Genomic DNA, 15,873 nt, shown 5'->3' with positions numbered 1-15,873 from the left:
ACAAGAATAAGTTTACGGAATAGCAAGACTTTCAAAAATGTTTATCAGTGCCGTGGTATTTTTAATTTTTTAGTCATGTCCCAAATGAAAAATAAATGTGTACTATAAATGAATATTATGATTTAAATATATTATTCATATAGATTTATATCATTTATCACATGGCAAATGTATTACACTGTATACAAAAAGGGGCTTTACAAAAGTACGGATTTCTGCCATATATGTAATGTGTACTGTGTTTAATTATTATGTTGTTATTTTCTTCAATATTGGTCTGTTGTTTAGGAGTTAAAATTGGGTACCTTGCTTTACTGGGACTTTATGTATTTATTTATTTATGAATGTATTTTGCACAGTTGAAGCTTCACAATAATAAATACAAGTACAGTAAGTGCAATCTCTAGTTCTAATGCACGTCAATAATATAATTGCTCTTGTCTGCTGCAAAGTGAGTGTCAGGTGCTGTATTTTTCTTTTGTTACCAAAACATTGCTTCCTGTTTGGCACACTGAGACTGGAAAGGGATCATTTGGGTTCGGACTGCGGCTGGATTGCTAGCGTGTAGGATTGATGAGGTAGTGCACCCAGCTATTGTCTTGTTGGTTCATTTAGTGAGCCGTTGATTGATGAGGTATTGCTGTGAATAAGGGGAGCGGGTTTGTTTCCATGGTGCTGCTCACATTGTGATGTATAGCTACCAGCTCGGCCTAGCTGGAAGGCAGGACCAGGGCTTCACATGCCAGTTGCAGGCGGGACCCGTCTTTGTTTTGTCAGGACAGGTTTAACAGGAGGGACTTCCAGACCTTGTTATCATCGTGTGGAATTTGAAACCTAGATTCTGGGAGGCGTTGTTATTAGAGCTAGTTACACAGCTTCTTACCCCTCAGACATGCTCGATAGGAAAGTGTTTGTGGACAGACTCCTCACATGGGGATGCCGGTGCCTTTCAGAACCAATGCAGCCCGTGCTGCAGAACACTATAGCAAACTATTGGAAGGGAGCAGTGAGCAAACATTCCTCTGCATCAATGCATGTACAGGTTTATTCAGAAGGACTCTAGCAGTGGTCAGGCTAGTATCAATAAGGTATAGTGGCACCAACAATTATTCACGCTGTTACCCTTCATTCTAATAACACTCAAATCAGGAAACAGCAGCCCTGCATTTTGGGGAGATTTCTATTTTTCAGTTTCTTTATTTAAAGAGGTGCTAACACACATTTTCTTGCTAATTTATTAGCATCCTTTTCATACATCCTCCTTTCCTTGCGATAAACCCTTTGGTTCTGTGCTTGTATTGTTCTGTTTTTCTTTTCAAATGCAGCACTGTCACTACAGGGCTGCTGCTTGCTGTTTATCACATGAGTGCAGCTACATCATTGGAGTCACATCTCTCTACAGCTCAGTATTTGGTACCAAAAAGCAGCCGCAGCTTTCAAACTGTAGGGTTGTAGTTGGAATATCTGTGGCCCAAATTTAAAAACAAACCAAAGCATATAAATATGTTGATCACGAGGACGAGGGTGAAGGGGCTAGAGCCTTGGCTAGCTCTGGGATTGTACTGTTCATGTAGCGTGACTCCATGGACATGGCCACTACAGGAAGTCTACAGTGTAAACTTGGGCTCAAGATTAGCAGGCAGAACAAAGAGCCACTTAGGCAATTAGGAGTGAGTCAACAAGGACTGCACTTATTATAGACAAACAATGGGAACGCTTTGCTCCAGGTAATTATGTAATGCCTGTTCCAGGGAAGTCCCGAGGCATTTGTCGTCACCACACATAACTAGTTTGCTATTGTCTGTGAACCCAGCTCTCCAAAAAGGTCAGTTTGAAGGTGGCAGAACAGAATACATCTCATACTCTGTGTCCTCGCGAGCAATGGTTCACAATAAAATTAAAAAACTGGAGTGACTTTTCAGAATCACTTATTACATCGCATACATGTTGGCAGATCTCCCACACAAAATATTTAACCATGGCTGTTTTATAAATAGCATATACTGCATGGTCCAGCATGAGATAACATCACATCCTGAACCATGTTATATTCAAAGTGTACACGCACTCCCATTCCCAGTTCCCTCCCACTGCATGCTGGAGAGTCCAGGGAGACTTTTTGAGCCGCTGGAATTAAATTCTTTGTAAATACCTCTGATTCTCCCTTCCCATAGCGCTTGAGCAGGGAGACAGCCCCTTCGTGTGGAGCCCTCGTGTGGGTAGCAGGAGCAGGGAGGCAGGCCCTTCATGTGGAGCCCTCGTGTGGGGAGCAGGGAGGCAGGCTCTTCATGTGGAGCCCTCGTGTGGGTAGCAAGAGCAGGGAGGCAGGCCCTTCGTGTGGAGCCCTCGTGTGGGTAGCAGGAGCAGGGAGGCAGGCTCTTCGTGTGGAGCCCTCGTGTGGGGAGCAGGGAGGCAGGCCCTTCATGTGGAGCCCTAGTGTGGGTACTAGGAGCAGGGAGGCAGGCCCTTCATGTGGAGCCCTCGTGTGGGTAGCAGGAGCAGGGAGGCAGGCCCTTCATGTGGAGCCCTCATGTGGGTAGCAGGAGCAGGGAGGCAGGCCCATCATGTGGAGCCCTAATGTGGGTACTAGGAGCAGGGAGGCAGGCCCTTCATGTGGAGCCCTCGTGTGGGTAGCAGGAGCAGGGAGGCAGGCCCTTCATGTGGAGCCCTCGTGTGGGTACTAGGAGCAGGGAGGCAGGCCCATCATGTGGAGCCCTAGTGTGGGTACTAGGAGCAAGGAGGCAGGCCCTTCATGTGGAGCCCTAGTGTGGGTAGCAGGAGCAGGGAGGCAGGCCCTTCATGTGGAGCCCTCGTGTGGATACTAGAAGCAGGGAGGCAAGACCTACATGTAGCTAATCCAGGTCAGGGGTTCAGGGCACCCTGAGACAGACAGAGGGGCTGGTCCGGCCCTCCATTCTCACACACGCAAATGACGTCTTGATTGTGAAGCTGGGTGCACAGGAGGCTATGGAAGGATGTAGTAAGTAATCCCCAGGAATGTCTTTGTAGAAGGTGAACACGATTGTGGGTCACTGCATCTTTCTGCTGAGACTGACAGCATTGTGCTGGCTGCTGTGGGGTTTATTTTGTGCTGTGGATTACACTGATGTCCACAGGGGTTTAGGTTGAGACCTCCGTTCACATGTAAATGGATTCGAAGCCAGACCTCCAGAGGTGCAATCTGGGCTCCTGGCTTCAGATATACAGTAGAGCAGGAACTGTAGTAAAAGAGATTTGTGACTCGTGCAAAAGTTTTCAGCATAGCGTTCGTGCCAACAGCCGTCCACATCAGTCAGGGGAATGGTGTTGGCAGGCAGACAGGCAGGCAGCATTGATACATGAGAGCCCCTCTGCCTGCCCCACCTTTCACTGTCTGCTGCGCTAACAGCCCCCTGACAGGCAGTGCCAAGTCTAAACAGCAATGTCAGCTCCCAGATACTGGCCCCGATCCTTGGGCAAGACAGTGAATGTGATACAAATTGATTCTTAGCTGAGTGGTTATAAATGCTGTTGGGGAGCAGGGTGGCATAGATCAATACCTTTATGTATTCTGACCTGTTCAGTGTTTCATCCGGTATTTGGAAGTTCTAGGGTTAGGGTTAAAGGAGCTCTAATCAAGGCATTTTCCATTTTTTTATGTTTTTTTATTTTATTTTATTTTTAACTTCAGATTATGCAGATTTCATATGTCTAGAGAACGGCTCATCCAATTGTGATGAAACTTGGTAAGGACATTCTTTAGTACAAGTTATTGAGAGTATCCCAGTCTTTGGCTATATTAATGCCCCTGCCCGTCCATGTGTCTGTGTGCATGTCACACGTTCTGTTTGTACATAACTTCTCTAGTTTAGTATTTACACTCGTGGCTGGGAGTGTATGTGAGTAAGTGAAGGGGCATGTAATTGCTGATGGCATTCATAGATATCAAGCTATCAAACAGGAGGAAATGGAGATAAAATTGAGCTGTCCTGTGAGGTAGCTATCCAGGTGTTCAGAACAAGGACATTCCTGCTGTATAGTGATTGCAGCAGCTGCTAGCTAGAGCCTGCCTGCCTGTCTGCCTCCCTCTACCTGCCCGTCTGCCTGCCTGTCTGTCTGCCTTCCTGCCTGTCTGCCTGCCTGCCTATCTGCCTGCCTGCCTGTCTGCCTGCCTTCCATCTGCCTGCCTCTCTGCCTGCCTACCTCTCTGCCTACCCCCCTGCCTGCCTCTCTGCCTGTCTCCCTGCCTGCCTGTGTAAGCGTGCTTCTGGTTGGTGGCATATGTTAGCTAGCAGAGCAGTCTGTAGAAGGAAGCTGATTAAGACTGTGCTGAGAATGAGGATGCAGCTACACTGACGTCAGCCTCTGCAGACCCCAGTGTGGAGGAGATGTATCCGTGGACGAGGAATCAAGGCTTTAAAAAGCAGCCCTTGTATTGTTCTTGCCGATTGCCTCTCGACTCTTGTTGTGCAGAATACGGAGGTGCCCCCCGGGTGTGTCTGTAGCAGCCGTCTGTGTGCTTTGTGCTGCTGTTGTGAATGGAGGGCAAGCTCAATGTATTGGTGGTGCTGCACAGCTTGCAGTCTGCAGCTCTGGAGCATGGAAATGCATGAAGCATGACTGCCAGAGCGCCTGAGAAGGTGACTTGGGGACTGGGACCGAAGCAGAGACCCTGCAGCCGGATGAGGGGACTTGCAGTCAGGCCAGCAGGGAGCTTTTCACAGGGGCACAGAAATGGCTGAGGCAGAGACCGCTTTTAGTGTTGAAGAAATGAAATGTTGTGGATCTTTGTCAATTGCTACCTGATGTAGGGGTCAAATGGAAATTGCAAAACGGAAGGTACCTGTGCATTTCAGCTTCTACTTGATTTATTAGAGAGAGTAACTGAAAGAGATGCTGTTATCTGTGTGCTCTTGGGCGGTCAATTTGGCTGGTTCCTCCCAGTCAGATCGAATCAAATTGCCTTTAGGGGCTTGTTCAGCAAATAGAGAACAAAGGGAACTCAAGTTGAATTGGAGGTTGTTTCTTAATGTACCCATGCTATGAGAAGTGCACGTTTCACAAGCCTAGGGGTGTCAGTCCGGGGAGCACACAAAGGGACCCCTGCACCCTGTCCCATATCAGTGCGTGGTCCAGTGGTTAAAGAAAAGGGCTTGTAACCAGGAGGTTCCCGGTTCAAATCCCCCCTCAGCCACTGACTCATTGTGTGACCCTGAGCAAGTCACTTAACCTCCTTGTGCTTCGTCTTTCGGGAGAGACGTAATTGTAAGTGACTCTGCAGCTAATGCATAGTTCACACACCCTAGTCTCTGTAAGTCGCCTTGGATAAAGGCGTCTGCTAAATAAACAAATGTGATTTAGAACAGTGGCAGTGTTTTTCCTGCATGACTATACAACAGTGTCTGTTTCAACTATTCTTTTGGCATCTCTCCTAGCCTTGAAGCAATCCTATGTATTGTCTTGTTAGACAGCGACAAACCCGATTATCGAATCAGTCTTTGCACGCTCTGCTATTAAGCAAAAAAGCAATGTATCACTGCAGTTGTCTTTGATTTGTTTTTATTTAAAAATGTTCAATAATTCCTGCTTGCATGTGCATGTCACAGTGAGCAGTATTCAGCACGCTGGTAACAGAGCGCGAGCGTCGGGGGTCAAGGTCTAAGCGAGGGTGGGAATCCTGTCCCATTAAACCACTTGGTTGAACCAGCTTCTTACTTGTTGAATATCAGGTGACTGATTGAGGCGCTGCTTCATCAGTGTAGACTGTGGGGATGAGCATGCAGTTTCCCCCGTCATGTTCCTCCATGCCCTGCCTTGTAGTTCCCCTGCTTTACCATCCCTCTGTTTAGCACACCTTGCTTTACCAAAAGGAGGTCCAGTGACTCCTGGCAAAGACTTTTCTCACAGCTTTCTGACATTTAACCCTTTTACAACCAGTTTGGAATATATGTTAATATATATTAAAGTATTGGTTTATATATTTATGTTTCAGTATATATTTAATGAAAAAAGGAAAAAGGGTATTGTTGATATTTTTTTTTATATATATATATATATATTTTAAGTTTTATTCATATTATGATATATATATATATATATTAAAAATATACAGGAACATTTATGATTAAAACAGATGGATATGGCCTTTCCTTTGCAAAGGTCAAACGTGATCATATTTTTTTATTTCATATTTATTTCCTAAATAAATATGTTCTGCGTGGGGGATCATCTGCCCTTTTCGTTTGCCTAAATTATAGTCAAAAACAATGTACAGGCCTCTGACTGTTTGTCTTCCCTCCATGTGACAGGAGCCCAGTAGCAAGCGGGTGAAGCCTCTCTCCAGGGTGACATCTCTGGCCAGCCTCATCCCCCCTGTGAAGACCACCCCTCTGAAGAGGATCGGCCAGACCCTGCAGGTACGGCTCTGTCCCGGAGCAGGGCTGGTCTCACATCACAGTGAAACCATGCCGTTTATTCCCAGCCACACTGGCACTGAGGAGATCTTCCTAAATCAGTACTGAAAATAAATCAGGAAGTGGTCTGGAGTAAACCTTTTTAATATAAATATAGAATTTTTGCAGGGAGCTTTACAAATACAAAAAATATAAAAGTAGAAGATATCATAAATGTGAAATAGATGCTGTTCAGAGCAGACCTGTGCTAACCAGCATCCACAGAATAGTAAATATTGTCTCGTGAGGGCGGATGCGAGTGCAGGATGTTTAATTGTGTGTTCATCATGCTGGCTCTCGCGAGCCATTGCAATGCCACTGTCTGCCTGTCTGTCTGTCTGTCTGTCTGTCTGTCTGCCTGCCTGTCTGTCTGTCTGTCTGTCTGTCTGTCTGTCTGTCTGCAAACCCAGTGTGAATGTACAGACCAAACAGGCCACTGTCTGTCTGTCTGTCTGCCTGTCTATCTGTCTGTCTGTCTGCAAACCTCAGTGTGAATGTACAGACCAAACAGGGATCTGGGGTGAGAGGAGAGGACTATTCCCAGAAGAGAAGAGGATTAGATGACATAGCGCTGCCAGGAAACACATATCAGCTACAGTGTTTACTTCATTGTGTTTTGCCCTTTCAAAAAGATGCATTTGCGTAGGACCTAACTATTTGCAGGGGAACAGTTTGACGCATGTGTTGGCTCAGTTACAGTTTTTTTGTTTTTTCTAAAAATAGTATTTATTTTGTGTGGGGTTTGGGTCAAGCATACAGTCTTTATACATTATTAATTGAAGCCTTTTCTAAGTATATCCAAAATAAATGTTTAATATTTTCTCTTAGGTCACTTCTGTGTTGAGTATATATTTTCAATACATTTTTCATCTTGCATAGAGCAACCTAGATTATATATTTTAAATATAATGATATATTTTACCAAAAGATATTTGTATAAGCAGTCGTGTGTTTAAACACCATGGGGCTCTATCTTAAAGCAAAGACACTTTTCAAGGAGAAATAAATGAGTTGAACAGGCTGGCGGCAGTGCTTTTCAGCTGCCTGTCTCTCTCCAGCGTTCTGCTGCTACTGTTGTTCTCACTTTGTTCTGCGGTTCAGTACCTGGGGGAGGGGAGGCAGCTCCCTGCACTGTGGGTTTGTTACATAGCGTGACTACACCAAAGATCCTGCATCCCCCTGGGCCTTTAGATCTCCAGCGCTGTCTGTGAGAGAGGGTTTGTGCCGCCTCTGAAGAGAGAGAGAGAGAGGCTGCTTCACTCCATTGGGGAGCAGTGTGGAAAGAGATTCCAGCTCCAGCTACTCCCCTGTGAGAGAGGGTTTGTGTCACCTCTGAAGAGAGAGAGAGAGAGGCTGCTTCACTCCACTGGGGAGCAGTGTGGAAAGAGATTCCAGCTGGCCTTGCTTAGTGTTACAACTGTATTTAGACAGCTGTTGTGTTCATTTACGTAATTACAGAGTTGGCTTGGAACGAAAGTCGCTTTTATATTAAGTCTAGACAAAGCTATATAGCATTTAAGCAATGAATGCGATACATTCAGCTTTGCTAATATGTTCTTGCGGAGCAGAGACCTAAGCCTGTTCATTTTCTTACTTGTTATTCCCCCAAGGACCTGCGTTAGCCAAAACCTTCTCTGTTGTTTGGAAAATAGCCTCTGAGAGGTTTGTTGTATTGTTAATTCTACAGCTCCTTCACGCACAATGTGAATGGGATTCTGTATTCTGTCTTTTGCATTAATGATCTGAGCTACTAATGAATTCTGCAATCCTAGGACTTAATGTTTAAATTATAACATGAGCAATGGTCAGCCATGCATTGAATATATATATATATATATATATATATATATATATATATATATATATATATATATATATATATATATATATAAAATGAGTCCATGATTGGAAATCCTGGCTTGTGATTGGTTAAAACCTTATAGTCAATAGTCATGTGATTGGTTCACATCAGCATCAGTCCCACCCCTTTTCAAAGGAGCGCCTTGCTTCCCTGCACTCTTCACAAGAGAAAATGGCTGAACAACGATTCTGTGAGTTGACAGAAAATGAATTATAAAACACACTACAGAAGAAGAATGCTCATATTTACCAGTGAAGAGTGCCTGAGATTCCACTGCCGCGGTGTTACCAGGAGGGTTGTGTTTGTGCGTGCTCATTTACCAGTGAAGAGTGCCTGAGATTCCACTGCCGCGGTGTTACCAGGAGGGTTGTGTTTGTGTGTGCTCATTTACCAGTGAAGAGTGCCTGAGATTCCACTGCCGCAGTGTTACCAGGAGGGTTGTGTTTGTGTGTGCTCATTTACCAGTGAAGAGTGCCTGAGATTCCACTGCCGCGGTGTTACCAGGAGGGTTGTGTTTGTGCGTGCTCATTTACCAGTGAAGAGTGCCTGAGATTCCACTGCCGCGGTGTTACCAGGAGGGTTGTGTTTGTGTGTGCTCATTTACCAGTGCAGAGTGCCTGAGATTCCACTGCCGCGGTGTTACCAGGAGGGTTGTGTTTGTGTGTGCTCATTTACCAGTGAAGAGTTCCTGAGATTCCACTGCCGCGGTGTTACCAGGAGGGTTGTGTTTGTGCGTGCTCATTTACCAGTGAAGAGTGCCTGAGATTCCACTGCCGCGGTGTTACCAGGAGGGTTGTGTTTGTGTGTGCTCATTTACCAGTGCAGAGTGCCTTGTGATCTTCTGTCTCTGACATACACAATCTCATGTGTGCCTGAGGCCATTTAATAATAGGTTGCTTTGCTGTGGCGCCCAGCCCATCATTTTTATATTTTTAAGCATCCTTGAGTATACTTTTTTATTTTTACAATTAAAGTAAACGCATGTCCTGGCAGTTTCTACCAGCCCATAAAAGAAAGGAAGAAGAAGCCTTATTTTCATAGCAGCACTCTTGTATTAATGTTTTAACTTTGATAAGTAAAGCCCTAATGAAAAAAGAAACCTCGCACCCTTCTCAATTTTTGAAACTCAAGTGGTTCACAGTAAAGTCACAATTTATCCCAGTTTCGTCTGGCATCACAGCGTCACTGACAAAGGCTATTGTTTTACCTGACAGACGCTCGTGGTTTATGATTTTCTTTTAGGGTGGGTATTTCTTTTTTAAAGGTTTAAAAATTACTGCGCTGCAGAGTTCTATTCACAGCCTGGCTTCCTGTGCATTCGCTCATCTAGCATCCTTAAAAACTCTGAAAAGGTTCAATATGTTCAAATAAAACATGGACCTGACTGCAGGCGATTTGTTTTTACAATTGATGCAAAGCAGCTTCTTTATGTTTAATAGATTATTGCAGACGTGTTTAGACAGGTCTGAGTGACACTCTGTCTGCAGGCGAATCCAGCAGAGACTTGCAGGGCCCCCTGACTCGCTGACAGAACGACAGGCTTTTCTTTCCTCGTCTGGCTGTGCTCATGAAGTCAGCTGTACTGGCACAAGGCCCCCGCACACAGTCTGCCAGCTCCCATCTACAGTACTGTGCAAAAGTTTTAGGCAGGTGTGAAAAAATGCTGTAAAGTAAGAATGCTTTCAAAAATAGACATGTTAATAGATTATATTTATCAATTAACTAAATGCAAAGTGAGTGAACAGAAGAAAAATCTAAATCAAATCCATATTTGGTGTGACCACCCTTTGCCTTCAAAACAGCATCAATTCTTCTGGGTACACTTGCACAAAGTCAGGGATTTTGTAGGCATATAGTCAGGTGTATGATTAAACAATTATACCAAACAGGTGCTAATGATCATCAATTCAATATGTAGGTTGAAACACAATCATTAACTGAAACAGAAACAGCTGTGTAGGAGGAATAAAACTGGGTGAGGAACAGCCAAACTCCGCTAACAAGGTGAGGTTGCTGAAGACAGTTTACTGTCAAAAGTCATACACCATGGCAAGACTGAGCACAGCAACAAGACACAAGGTAGTTATACTGCATCAGCAAGGTCTCTCCCAGGCAGAAATTTCAAGGCAGACAGGGGTTTCCAGATGTGCTGTCCAAGCTCTTTTGAAGAAACACAAAGAAACGGGCAACGTTGAGGACCGTAGATGCAGTGGTCGGCCAAGGAAACTTACTGCAGCAGATGAAAGACACATCATGCTTACTTCCCTTCGCAATCGGAAGATGTCCAGCAGTGCCATCAGCTCAGAATTGGCAGAAAACAGTGGGACCCTGGTACACCCATCTACTGTCCGGAGAAGTCTGGTCAGAAGTGGCCTTCATGGAAGACTTGCGGCCAAAAAGCCATACCTCCGACGTGGAAACAAGGCCAAGCGACTCAACTATGCACGAAAACACAGGAACTGGGGTGCAGAAAAATGGCAGCAGGTGCTCTGGACTGATGAGTCAAAATTTTAAATATTTGGCTGTAGCAGAAGGCAGTTTGTTCGCGAAGGGCTGGAGAGCAGTACACAAATGAGTGTCTGCAGGCAACAGTGAAGCATGGTGGAGGTTCCTTGCAAGTTTGGGGCTGCATTTCTGCAAATGGAGTTGGGGATTTGGTCAGAATTAATGGTCTCCTCATTGCTGAGAAGTACAGGCAGATACCTATCCATCATGCAATACCATCAGGAAGGCATCTGATTGGTCCCAAATTTATTCTGCAGCATGACAACGACCCCAAACATACAGCGAAAGTCATTAAGAACTATCTTCAGCGTAAAGAAGAACAAGGAGTCCTGGAAGTGATGGTATGGCCCCCACAGAGCCCTGATCTCAACATCATCGAGTCTGTCTGGGATTACATGAAGAGAGAGAAGTAACTGAGGCTGCCTAAATCCACAGAAGAACTGTGGTTAGTTCTCCAAGATGTTTGGGCCAACCTACCTGCCGAGGTTCTTCAAAAACTGTGTGCAAGTGTACCTAGAAGAATTGATGCTGTTTTGAAGGCAATCAATTTTCTTCTGTTCACTCACTTTGCATTTTGTTAATTGATAAATATAAACTATAAGCATTCTTACTTTACAGCATTTTTTCACACCTGCCTAAAACTTTTGCACAGTACTGTACCGGCTGAGGCCTTCGCCAGAACCGTGTGGGGAAGCAAGCAGACACACTTACATACGAGAGTCTCCCATAGCAAAGTGTAATGAAGCACAGTGAAAGCACGGTGAAGCACAGAGAGGTACGGTAAAACATAGGGAAGCATTGTAAATCACAGAGGTGTGGTAAAGCATAGGGAAGCATTGTAAAGCACAGAGAGGGATGGTAAAGCATAGGGAAGCATTGTAAAGCACAGAGAGGGATGGTAAAGCATATTTAAAGACATGGCAAATGATGGTAAACCATGTTAAATGCAAAGCTTTGGGGAACTGCAACACATTTTTTTAAATTGGTTAAATCTACTTGTTTTTGTCCTGGGAGACATAGCTATAGAGATCTATGCCAGTGGTCTCACTTCTCAAAACCCTAACCCTGGGTTATGATCATTCAGTGACGGACTCCACCCTTTCTACATACTCTATATCCTCTTATTACATGAGAGGTTTCTAACCCTGGGTTATGATCATTCAGCGACGGACTCCACCCTTTCTACATACTCTATATCCTCTTATTACATGAGAGGTTTCTTTACAGTTTAAGCTGCTGAGCAGGCAGACCCTGCAACAGTGCATTATACACAGTACATCTGATTGATAAATAGAACATGTTGAGGAACGTTTGGACTGGTGAAGGCAGACTACTGGAGCATACAGTTTCTTTTGAGTTTGATCAGATCTCAGTGTTTCCTGTGTTTACAGTGGTAATCGAGGTGCTGGTCACTCAGCTGTTGTTTTTCATGGCTTCTATTCCAGCGCTCCATCAGCTTCCGCAGCGAGAGCCGCTCTGAGATCTCCACCCCTCGGCCCTGGTCCCGCAATGCCCCCCCTGCGATCACCAAACGCAGAGACAGCAAGCTGTGGAGCGAGACCTTCGACGTGAGAGTCAACCAGATGCTCTCCGCCAAGGAGATCAAGCGGCAAGAGGTAAGGGTCTGGAAGCCTCTGTGTGGCTGGGAGAGGAGCTGCCTTCCTCCTCAGGATGTCCAGGGGTTCATTTGTGTTCCAGAATAACAGGGTCAGCTGCTCACTCAAAGAGGTGTCTCAGTGGACAGTGTTCAGCAGGGTCAGCCGGTCACTCAGAGACTCTGCCAGTTGTGCCTGGTGGTGTTGTGATAAGGGCTGGGAGCTCATAATCTCTAGGTTTCAATGCAGTCCCAAATTAAATTGACGTAACATTTAAAAGGCAAACTTAATAACACTGAATATGATTTGATGATAGTAATAGAGAAATGACACACCTGATAGCATGAGAGCAGGACTCTTCTCATTCACAACCAGCCTTTCATTCTTCAATGTCTGCAGCCACTACAGCTGAACTGCACGAGAGCAGACTGACATTTGAGAATCTTTGCAGAGCTCGATTTCCCCAAAGGAAAGAAAACTGTCATAATGACATTTCTATACATCTGTTCATCTGTGGGAGTCTCACATACCGTCTCATTTGTGTCATTAAAAAGTCTGAATGCTTTAATCACGCATATCTGTCTGCCCATTTGATCCCCCTTCCTATAATTATTTTACCAAGTGTATGAGAATCACATCAAAGAGAATGGGAGACAGCGTGGCCAATTGGAAACAGCTGTACAGCTGAATGTAGTAGCCATGTACCTCATTCAGACCAGGCAGTTTGACTGCCCTGAGGGAAAATCCAGCAATCAACACCCTGGCTGTGTACTGGTCAGAGCTGGTGGTTTACTGGTTTCCAGCTGGTTTAGGAGACAGGGCTGGTTGAAGAGCTGGTTAACCTGCTCAGGAGACTGGGGGCTGGTTGAAGAGCTGGTTAACCTGCTCAGGAGGCTGGGGGCTGGTTGAAGAGCTGGTTAACCTGCTCAGGAGGCTGGGGGCTGGTTGAAGAGCTGGTTAACCTGCTCAGGAGACTGGGGGCTGGTTGAAGAGTTGGTTAACCTGCTCAGGAGACTGGGGGCTGGTTGAAGAGCTGGTTAACCTGCTCACTTACTTTACTGGGAAGTTCTAAAGTCAGTTGTTTGTTGTCTCATCTACTAAATCTATCTGTTTGTTGTAAAACTGGTCTGTGGTTTTAGATCCCAGTAAGAGGCCAGCATGGTGCAGCCAGGGTAACCTATTGGGCTCATCACAATCCATGACACTGATTCTAAGCAGCAAGGGCTGTGAGGACATGATGCAGTCACTCCTTGTACATCCTGAGGCTTTAACCCAGTTTTAGGCCCCTTCATGTTTAGTTTCTCGCAGCAGTGTGTAGATTGTATATAAATACTTTTTTTTTTTTAATCATTATCAAAATATTGATCAGATGTTTCTTTAAGAATTAAAGTTGCTTAGCTTTTCTACAAAGTGTTTTTTAAGTATATACAAGTATGGATATTGAAACTTTGAGTAACTTACATCTTTTGTGCCAGCGTATATATTAAAAGGGTAGATTGCATAGATTATAGATTAAAACAAGGTTTCGTTTTGTTCATGCTGCTCTGACGTGCTTGGGAGATTTGTTCTTATATAATGTTTTTTTTGTTGTCACATTGTCTCCTGCAGGCAATATTTGAACTATCCCAGGGAGAACAAGACCTAATTGAAGACTTGAAGCTTGCCAAGAAGGTGAGTCAATAACACAGAGAAATGCGCAAGATTCATCCCTGGGGGGGTGGAGAGCACCATAAGCACATCCAGTACATAGCTGCAGGGTGGGGGTCTGAAAACAGGTGCAGGCTGCAGGCCACGTCTCTGACAGAATCTTAAATAGTCACCAGAACTCAAACTCTTATTACCCCACTGCTGAGCAGAGTTCAGAGTTCAGAGACGCAGGGCTCTTCTGCGTTTGTTTAAAAACACATTTCCTTTTCCCCGTTGCTCCTTTCATAACTCTTTGATTTGAATGGTCTGAACCGTGCTGGATCTCAATAGCAGTTGCTTCTTCATGGATCTCATTTCATTGTAGTAATGTTAATAAATATAAGTCATACTGGGGGAAGACACTAATAGACCTAAAGACAGCACTGTTCAGTGGTAAATGCATTGAATAAGTATGGAAAAGCAAGGGAAGCTTCATAATAGCCATGCAAATTCACCCCAGGATAAAAAGCAGCAGAGCAGTTAAACTGTTGTTTGGAAACGGTTTTTCACAACATTAATAACTTTCAAACTGTTATTCCTTCATCAAGCCGAACAGATGTTGTCAGACACACTTCCAGTCGAAATGTTTGTCTAATTTCATAACAACGTTTCTCTTTAAGTTCAATGCTCTTAGATGCATGGCATTTTCCAATACTTAGCGTGCAGTGTTGTGACTGGCAACCTGAAATTGCAAAAAAGCAAACATTACTGTACTCCAGCATACACTTGAAAAACAAATTGTCTGATCGTAGCATTTTGTGGTAAATGCATATCCTGACTAATTAAAGCATGTAGGTGAAGTGTACTCAATAGCTGTATTCATTTACAACGTGTCCACTTGCGCAAGTGAAGATCTGTGTTGAGTATTAGCTAAGGGGGCTCTTCTGTTTGTACACAGGCCTACCATGACCCCATGCTGAAGCTCTCCATTATGACAGAGCAGGAGCTCAACCAGATATTCGGGACTCTGGACTCTCTCATCCCTCTGCACGAAGGTAGAGAAATTTTCTTTTTTTTACTCTAACACAAAGCTGCCCTGTTTTAAGATCTACCATAACAGTGAAGCCTCTTCCAGTGCCATAAAGTTGTGTAAATGTTTGCAAGCTTCCTGCAAAGGAAATTGGCCTCCCTGTGACTGACAAACACTCCTCATGTTTTTGTGTTGGTCAGATCTTCTGAGCCGTCTCCGAGAAGCCAGGAAGCCAGATGGATCGACGGAGCATGTCGGCCACATCCTGGTAGGCTGGGTAAGGAAGCTGCTTTGTGTTTGTACCAGTCTGGCCAGATTGAACCCAGAGCAGAGCCTCCTTTTCTGTGCTCTGCTGAGAATGGCTTCCATTTCTAATGACTTCATTGCTGGCTTAGGAAATCAAGTCTAAAGCAGATTTTCAGCATTGTGTTCCTGTTGTTGTCAGTTATATCAGGGGCTTCACTTCTCTTTTAATGCAGTGCTTTTCTTTTACTTTTTGCACTGGAGTCCCCTCGTTCCAAAGAACGCCCCTCAGACCGCCCCTTATAAAAGTTCCCCATGGTATTTTTGCAGTCTTTCCCCCAAGCTTGTCCCTTGTTTACACCTTGCATTCACCATGGTTTACCATAGTTTCCATGGTTTTAAAATGCTGTACTACCTCTCTGTGCTTTACCATGCTTTCAATATGTTGTATTACACTGTGAGGTGCTTTTTCTGTGGGAGACTTGCGTGGCTTAACAGACCTCACAGACGCTCCTCTTCTTCACTGATTTGTAAACCGGATAGTGGTTACTGTAGAAATGTTGCTCTCATCCTAATCATTTA

The 15,873-nt window shown here is 44.6% G+C and overlaps 1 protein-coding gene across 4 annotated transcripts in view; it reads left to right on the top strand.

Annotated features, from left to right (window-relative positions):
* Positions 1-15,873, top strand: part of LOC117412365 (rho guanine nucleotide exchange factor 3-like) — a 133,378-nt gene that overhangs the window by 104,215 nt on the left and 13,290 nt on the right. For 3 of the 4 annotated variants that reach the window (XM_058988908.1, XM_058988912.1, XM_058988909.1), the window contains 5 exons: positions 6,288-6,395; positions 12,243-12,413; positions 14,001-14,063; positions 14,977-15,073; positions 15,249-15,325. In XM_058988908.1, coding sequence (XP_058844891.1) covers positions 6,288-6,395; positions 12,243-12,413; positions 14,001-14,063; positions 14,977-15,073; positions 15,249-15,325 — 516 coding nt within the window. Of the gene's footprint in view, positions 1-4,320; positions 4,819-6,287; positions 6,396-12,242; positions 12,414-14,000; positions 14,064-14,976; positions 15,074-15,248; positions 15,326-15,873 lie in introns of those variants that run through there. The other variant, XM_058988910.1, reaches the window with a different exon arrangement.

The sequence above is a fragment of the Acipenser ruthenus genome, chromosome 16 (assembly GCF_902713425.1).
Source record: "Acipenser ruthenus chromosome 16, fAciRut3.2 maternal haplotype, whole genome shotgun sequence".
NCBI classification, from domain to species: domain Eukaryota; kingdom Metazoa; phylum Chordata; class Actinopteri; order Acipenseriformes; family Acipenseridae; genus Acipenser; species Acipenser ruthenus.
This window is presented reverse-complemented; position numbering and strand designations above follow the sequence as displayed.